We start from the raw sequence: 8,377 nt of genomic DNA, 5'->3' as shown, positions 1-8,377 counted from the left end.
CCATTCATCCACCCATCCATCCATCCACCCATCCATCCATCCATTCATCCACCCACCCATCCACCCATCCATCTATCCACCCACCCATCCATCCATCCATTCATCCACCCACCCACCCACCCATCCATCCACCCACCTATCCATCCATCCACCCATCCATCCATCCATCCACCCATCCATCCATCCATTCATCCACCCACCCACCCGCCCATCCATCCATCCATCCACCCACCCACCCACCCACCCATCCATCCATCCACCCATCCATCCTTCCATCCATCCATCCATCCATCCACCCATCTATCCATCCCAAGTCAGTTTCCCCAGAAGCTGAGTCCAAGACAGGATTCTTGTGCAAGTGGGTGATTTACTGAGGGCATGCTCTCAGGAGAAACCTGTAAGGCAGCAGGGGAAACAGGCCAGACCAGGGTATGAAGCTAAGCAAAGAGGTGTTCTAGACGTCTGGCCTCAGCCTGATCCCACAAGGAGCTCTGGGACATGCAACGTACTGCCCGGGTGGTCCTGCATGGAGGTTGGGGCCGGGCAATTACATCCTTCTGGTACTACACTCTCTAGTCACTGGTTAGAGGTGGGCTTCCAGCAGACAAAGAGGAGAAGGAGACAGATGTGAGCATGTAGCAGCCAACCATCTGGCTTAGCTGGGGGTTGGGAGACAGGGCCAGGAGGGGATCTGGTTGGGGCACCAGCATCTGCCACAACCTCCATTCATCCATTATGGGCTCATTTGTCCATAAGCATTAATCGAGCACCTGTTATTTCAGGGAGCAGAGGAAACAAAGATGAGAGACAAAGCCCCCGTCCTCCAGGAGCTCCGGTCCAGTTGGAGGGGATTGGAAAAGGCCAGGTATTATGTCCCACTCAAGATGAAACCTGGTTGATTACAGACCCATAAAGTGCTATGCGGGTTTGGAGGAGGGAGCAAGCCCTCGGAGCTGAGGAGGAGTCAGCCAGGGGAGGCTTCTGTTGCTTGTGGCCCTTGGACCCCAAGGGGCCTAGGTGGGGCTCGGCCACCTGGGGACGGCAAGCGGAGCACTCTGCAGAGGTCCCAGCCTGAGAAAGCTTCTGGAAGCAGGAGAGGACACACCACATGCGTGTGTGGACCTGGGCCTGGAGCAAGAGGACCAGGCAGCTTCACCCGGTCCCTAGCTCAGGAGACATTCGTGGAGTCTCTTCTTGGTCCTGGGTACCGCTTTGGAGCAGACATGCAACTGAGTCCAAGACAGTCATGGGCCCTGCCCGATAGGACTGCCCAGCTTAGTTTGGGAGAATGGCATAACGCTGGGCAGTGCAGGCCCCAAACTCCGTGAGAGGTCCTACCAGGGGTGGGGGTGGTGGGGGGCTTTGGGTTTTAAGAAGTAGAGCCACGTGGACAGAAGGATCAACACTGCCCTTCAGAGAGGCCACCCTGGCTGCAGCTTGGACAGTGTGTCAGACTGGGTGAGACTCAGCCAGGGGGCCTGTCGAGTGGCAGTGGCAAGGGGGACCCACCCACCATGGACCCCAAATCCCCACCCCCAACACCTGTGGCTTCGGCCCAAACACCATCCCCAGGGGCTTCCTGGCCTTGGCTTCTCCGCAGATCTCAATACACGCTCAGAAGAGAGCGGCGGCCTCGGTCAAGATTTGGAAGGTCCAAGAGCAGGAAGGAGGGTGGGGCGTGGTTGAGACCCTCCCAGGCCGGTTCAGGGGGTCAGATGCTGGGGCAGGGGCGGAGCGCCAGAGCCAGAGATGCTGAGGCACGGGAGGGAGTGTGGGGCAGCGGGGTGGGCCCCTGCTAGCACATAGGGGTCTGGCCTTTGCAGCGGGGCTTCCAGTAGTAACGCAGGTGCTTCTGGTAGGTGTCCAGGTTCTGCTTCAGGCAGAAGGCCACCTTCTTGTCACAGGCACACAGCTCCTGCTCACACCAGCTCCCCTTGTTGGCTGCGGGTGGAGAAGGGGGCTCAGTGTCCGTCCCCTCCCGACGCAGAGCCCAGGGCGGCCTTAGGGTCCCAGAGGGAGTTTCTGAAGGCAGCCCCGTCCTCGCTCAGCTTTCGAGTACCCTTCCCAGCTGCTTGGACTCTAGCTGCATGACCCTGGGCACGAACCGTGACCTCCCTGTTTGTCTTTGCTCCTTTATTTATTCATCCATTTAATAAACAACCAAGCACCCATCCTGTGGCAGGGCCTGGGGGGACAGGACTGACCCGAATGGATGCGTGCAGTTCACGCTCCCGTGGGGGCAGCAGATACTCGAGAACCACAGAAATGGGGATCACAACCTGTTCCTCGCGGAAGGAAGGGATGGTGCAGGGGCTACAGGACGGTAAAATAGGGGGACCGTACTCAGCGTCAAGAGCCATTTGAGCTGAGGTGGGAAGGTTCTGCTCCCCCTGTGGAAAGCTGGGGTGGCAGAGGGGAACTGTTCCGGGCAGATGGAACAGCATGTGCAGAGACTGAGGCCGAAGGGACCTTGGGGCATCAGTTTCATTTTCTGTACTTGGGGTGAGGGTAGGTGCTGCCTTGGGGCTGTCGAGAGTACTGAAGAAGCAAAGCACTCAGCACACAGTAGGTGCTCAATAAATGTTGGCCATTACTGTTGCATTATTACTATTTAAAGATTTTATTTATTTATTAGACAGAGAGCGAGAGCGAGCATGAGCGGGAGGAGGGGCAGAGGGAGAGGGAGAAGCAGACTCCCTGCTGAGCGGGGAGCCCGACACGGGGGCTCGATCCTGGATCTCTAGATCATGACCCGAGCCGCAGGCAGACGCTTAACCGACTGAGCCACCGAGGCGCCCCTGTTGCTATTATTATTAAACCTTTAATGAACAGGGACTGATGTGACGAACCCACTTGATTCCCAGCCCCGGGAGTTGCCCGCTGTCTCCAAGCATGGACCCAGGGCCAGGGGGGACCTGAGGTCTAGCCCAGGCTCTGTCACCTGCAGCTGGGTGACCCTGGGCAAACACCTCTTCACTCTGGTCTCACTTTCCTTGTCTATAAAATGGAGCTCATCAGGGTGGGGTTGCTCCTGGCTGGGCCGCTCTGAGGACCGTCACGAAGTAAGTTGTAACAGTGATATCTTATGTAGTCCAAGCGATTTATCGAGCATGCACTTGGCAGCAGGTATGTGCGAGGCTCATTCTGTCTGCTCTCATTTTAGTTCTTGAATTAACTTTAGGGGGTAGAATACTGTTATCATCCTGAGTTTACAGATGAGAATACTGATGTTCAGAGGGTGTTCAAGGTCACACAGCTGGTTGATGGTGGCTCTGGGATCCAAGCTGAGGTCTGCCAGCCTTCCAAATCCTAGAGGGGTCAAAAGCCCCATTGGACTTCTCCATACTCCCAACCCCAAATTCCTCCACAGCCCCGCTACTATCACCGGACACATGAGAAAAACAGAGAGGTTGAGCGGCTTGTGCATTGTCACACAGCGCATGAAGGCAGTAAGGGCCAGAACTCCCTTCCTTCGCCTCTAACTCCAAACCCGAGGCCCGGGCACTCACAGCACTGGATGTCCCCGTGGGAGAAGGTGTAGTCATAATGGTCTGTGTGGACATGGCATCGGTGCTGTCTCAGGTGAGCATAGCAGCAGTCATGGTTCTGACAGCACCTGGAGGGAGAGGACAGGAGGAGGGACGGGCAGGGAGTGCAGCTGCCCAAGGGTAGAAACCGAGTGCCCGCCTTGGAGGAGTCAAGGCCGGCAGGGTTATGGTCCCGCTGGCTAAGGCCTCTTGAGTGCTTTCTATGAACCAGGCATGTGTTTTGTCTGTGAATATTCTCCCAGTCTGCACTACCATCCTATGATGGGGGCACTAGGATAATCCCCATTTCACAGATGAAGAAACAGACTCAGAGAGGTCAAGCCACATGCCCAAGGTCACACAGCCTGTAAGTGGTGGGTGAGGGGAGTGCCCTCCCTCCTGGCTGATTCCCGGGGGGTGTGGTAAAGATTGAATGAGACAGTGACAAAAAGGTAGGAATTAAAAAAAAAAAAACAAACAGTGTGAAATGGCAGCAGGGAGTGTGTGTGGGTGTTCTAACTAGATCAGGGGTTGGAAGTGCAAAGGGCGGGGGGCCTTCAGAAACTCTGCAGAACCAGCTAGAAGGCAAGCTTCAGGAGGGCCGGGACGGTACCGGGCCTCAGCAGAGTTCCCTAGCACACAGCACAAAATGAATTCACGGAATGAATACATGGAGGAACAGGAAATGGGAGAGTCCTGGGGTGGCAGCAGGACAGGACTGCCACCCGTGGCCCTGCCTGCGAAAGGATTACCAGTCTGTGGCATCTTTGGGTTGGCCTTTGCCACCAAGTCCACAGTGACAGCCGTAGGACCAATAGGAGATGATGGGTGCCTTCCCGGTCACTCGTTTGATCATCTTGTTCAGGTTCAAGATCCCGCCCTGGGTTGGAATCACACCTGCCAGAGAGTCCAGCAACAAGGAGAGGACATGAACATCAGAGGTCACAGGCCTGGCACTTGTGCCTGGTTGGACCAAACCCATGACCTTGGATAATAAAATGACTACAACCAGTAAGGCTATTAAAAATATAGCGATAGTGAGTGCTTATTACAGGCCTTTTTTTTTTTTTTTTAAGAGAGAGAGAGAGAGCACGAGCGGGGGGAGGGGCAGAGGGAGAGGGAGAAGCAGGCTCCCCGCTGAGCAGGGAGCCCGACATGGGGCTTGATCCAGGACCCCGGGATCATGACCTGAGCCGAAGGCAGACACTTAACCAACTGAGCCACCAAGGTGACCCTATGCGTCTTTTCATGTAATAATTTATTGACTCCATTCAACCCATGAGATAAATACTCGTTTTTTTCCCCCCAATAAATATACTTTTTATCTTGGTACATTCTAGATGTACAGAAAAGTTGCAAGGAGTTACAGAGAGTTCTTATACACCCCTCACCTACTTTCCTCTGATGTTATGATCAGCTTACATAATTACCGTATACTTATGGGAACTAAGAAACTGACACTGGTACAACAAGAACTATGTTTGATGCCCACTTCATAGATGTGCAGCTTGAGCCTCGTACCGGGTCACAGTGGCTGGTACATGGAGGAGCTAGGATTAAAACCCGAAGCAGTTTGGTGCCATTCCCTGCCTCTGCATTGAGTTCCCATTCTGTAACAGGAAGACTCACTCTTTTCCCCGCACTCCGCGCTGCCCCTCGCCTCCCTGAGAGAAAACTGCAGATTAAAGCACCGCGTGGCTCACCTGGGAGGCAGTGTGATTTAGAAATCAATGATTTTCATGGATATTTTTCATTGTAGTCATAATTGCTACTCATTAGAATTGGTCATAAGGGGATTTTATTTTATTGGGGGAGAGGAATGCTTAATGTTGAGATAGGAGAAATAAAATATATGAAGTCGATGAATTCAGGGGAGAGCCTGGGAGGAACAGACAACATAAGGAGACCGAACTGTGCACGTGTACAACCTCGAGAGACGGTTCGAGGACACAGATGGAGCTGAGTCTCAGGGAGACGTGGCCAGGTGGGGCCCTTCGAGTGACCTCATTATGGACCTCCCCTCCCATTCCCAGGTAAATGGTGTTATAATGGAAGCTGTGTGCAAATGAAGTAAATACCAAAGTGGGAGTGAGCCCCAAACTGGGGGAGGGGTAGATGGGAAGAGGGGGTTTGGGAGGGGCTCGAGCAATGGGCTGCAGCTAAAAGTGACCAGGGGTGTCCGGTACTTGTAGGTCTGTTCTGTCCCCAGCGTGTCCCCTCAATGTGCAGGAACCCACGTTGTCACTCCTGTTTGACACGGTGGCTCCAGCTGTAAAATGTTTTAAGAGAACCCTTGCTAAGCCTTGAGGGGACTAATGACCCATCCCAGGCCCACTGGAAGCCCGGATTCCGTGATGAGGAACCTGAAGGCAAGCCACGGCAAAGAGAGTTACCACCCAACTGTGCACCAACCAGGGACCTGAATTCAGGCTCTTGCCTTTCTGGTCTACCTCGTCCCTCTTTCCACCCTAAAACTGGCCCTTTCCATGTCAGCTTCACAATACACAAATAAACTCACACTTGAATGATGCAGTTTTCCTTTGCCAGGCAAGCAATAAGTTTAGCTTTGATTCCAGAAGGCTCTGGGATGGTAGTCTCATTTCTTATAATTTTATAGTGAGGCGAAACCAGCCCTAAGACACCAAGGAGCTCCATCTGTGGTCATGAGACCTTTGGTGAACTGGCTTAGCTTGTCAGTAATTCCTGTCTTGGTAGCTCTTTCTATCCTTCGCTGGCACTGAGGGGGATGGGCCCCCTTCCCCCAAGAGTTATCACAGCTACCAGCTCATCACACATGTGCTGTGTGTTAAGCTATTGTTGGCTCGCTATTACTTACACTTGCTAAACACTTCGGATATATATATATTTTTTGGATACATTTTCTAATTAAAGTCCTAACAACCTTATGAAGAGGGTGCTATTGTGTCCATTTTACAGATGAGGACATAGAGAGGTAGGGTGACTTGGCCAAGGTCATCCTGACAGGAGACAGCATTTGAATGCATGTTCACCTGTATATTTTATCTCTACAGTGTATTATTGCTTCTTTATGTCTGAGAGATGAGTTTTTGTAGCTTGACTGCAATTTCCCTGACGGTTTTCGCTGTAGCCCTGGTTATGTGTTCCTCTAAAAAATTTGGTAGTCCCAGAATTACACAAAACCACATTTTAAAGTACAAATCCTTTCTAACACTACATACTCGGACGGATTGAGAAACAAAAACACCGATTTGCTAGCAACCACATTTTCACATTTGATCTGCGGAAGATTGAATGGAAACTGCCCCATCTCCCACCACTGTCAACAGGACCCTCTTCCCAGATTCAAGGGAGACAATGAACATGAAAGAAGGGGTTCTAAAAGTACACAGTGCTGTGTGTAAATGAAAGATTGTTATTATTTGGTCAAGGTGACAGAGGGGAGCAGGGTGAGGTGGGGAGATCCCTTTCTGTAACTTGTGTCCAAAGTACTGTAGGCATCTGCTCAGCCAGCCCCAGTGTCTGAGCCTCTAGCTGCTCATCCTCACTGCAGACCAGTCATGCTGCACAGCAGGGCAGCCCAGAGCTCCGTGGCTGAAGCCAGGGTTCTAGGGGACCAGCCGCTGCTGCTGGCTCCTTGCAGGGGCAAGAAGGGTTGAGGACTGGGGGGCCAGAGCAGTGGGGATCAGAGTAGAGGCTCAGTCTAGGAAGGACATACAGCGCCTACTCACATCCCGCCTTCCCTTCCCAGCTGTGGGTCCTGTCCCACTCACCAGCAAACACCAGCAGGGTGCAGAGCAGGGGAAGCTCCATGGTCCCAGCGCAGAGCAGTGGACGCAGCTGCTGGAAGTCCCCTTCCATCCAGGCGGCCTCTTATATCAGCGTAGCCCCACCAGGCCGAGCCCACCCCTGTCCTTCCCAGCTCCGGCACCAGGGCACGCTCTTTCTATTTCCTGTTTCTAGCAACGGGGGAATTTTATTGTTTTTATTTTTAATATCTGTTTTTTTTTTTTTAACTTTTTGATTGCAAAAGGAACACATTCAGTGGAGGAGATTTGAAAAATCACAGACAATAAAACAATTTAAAATCGCTTGTGAATCCAATACACACCATTCGCTTTTTTTTTTTTTTTGATTGAAATATATTTGACATATAACATTGTGTAAATTTCAGGTGTACAACATGTTGAGTGGATACATTTATATATTATGCCATGACTGCCAGTATAGCAATAACTAGTACCTCTGTCATGTCGAATAATTATAATTTCTTTTTAGTGGTTGGAATAAAGATCTAATCTCTCAGCAAGTTTGATGATTACAATGCAATATTGTTGTCTGTATTCACTAGACTGTGCATTCGATCTCTAGGACTTATTTACTACTTGTTGCAAGCTTTTACCTATAAACAATATCTGTCCTATTTTCGCTCCTCCCTGTCTCCTGGTAACCACCATTTTACTCTCTGTTTTTATGTTTGGCATTTTTTTTTTTTTTTTTTTACTATTCTAGTCCATACAGTGGTACAGTGAGAGAAAGCCTTGAGGCTAAATCTCAGTGTGTGTCCAGAATTATTTTGTAGGATCTATTCCTAACGTGAACTTGAGCGTCACAGCACGGGCACGATTTGAAGGCAATTGATGTGTGTTGACATCTTACTCTGCAGGTCTGCCTCAGTTTGCATAGGAGAATCCTAACGAGGCAGATGGTGTGGACTCACTCAGAGGGTGGAGGTGCTCGAGGACACATAGGCATTCTAGAGATGCGCTCCCACAGACGCTCCACTGGTAACCTTTCAAGGTTTCATGGAGGGTCCATTGGTAGTAGAGATTGGTTTTCTCCCACGCTCGTTGGATGGCTCTCAAGCACAT

General features: G+C 51.5%; 1 protein-coding gene across 1 annotated transcript; it reads right to left on the bottom strand.

The window, feature by feature from the left end:
* Positions 1-1,795: 1,795 nt before the first annotated feature.
* Positions 1,796-7,319, bottom strand: LOC118550461 (group IID secretory phospholipase A2). Its single transcript, XM_036115591.2, has 4 exons — positions 7,280-7,319; positions 4,280-4,424; positions 3,510-3,616; positions 1,796-1,941 (listed from the first exon to the last, which is right to left on the bottom strand). Exons 1-4 carry the CDS (start codon positions 7,317-7,319, stop codon positions 1,796-1,798), a joined length of 438 nt encoding a protein of 145 aa, XP_035971484.2.
* Between the last annotated feature and the right edge of the window lie 1,058 nt (positions 7,320-8,377).

This window comes from Halichoerus grypus, chromosome 5 (genome assembly GCF_964656455.1).
Source record: "Halichoerus grypus chromosome 5, mHalGry1.hap1.1, whole genome shotgun sequence".
NCBI lineage: Eukaryota > Metazoa > Chordata > Mammalia > Carnivora > Phocidae > Halichoerus > Halichoerus grypus.
Note: the sequence above shows the minus strand (reverse complement) of the source record. Positions and strands in the feature narration are given on the sequence as shown.

What these genes read in the sequence shown, in the direction of transcription:
- LOC118550461 (XM_036115591.2), bottom strand. Translation starts at nt 7,319, where the DNA reads ATGGAGCTTCCCCTGCTCTGCACCCTGCTGGTGTTTGCTG. An exon ending in CACCCTGCTGGTGTTTGCTG is followed by an intron (nt 4,425 to 7,279) that starts GTGAGTGGGACA and finishes ACTCTCTGGCAG; the next exon opens with GTGTGATTCCAACCCAGGGC. An exon ending in CCCAAAGATGCCACAGACTG is followed by an intron (nt 3,617 to 4,279) that starts GTAATCCTTTCG and finishes CTCTCCCTCCAG; the next exon opens with GTGCTGTCAGAACCATGACT.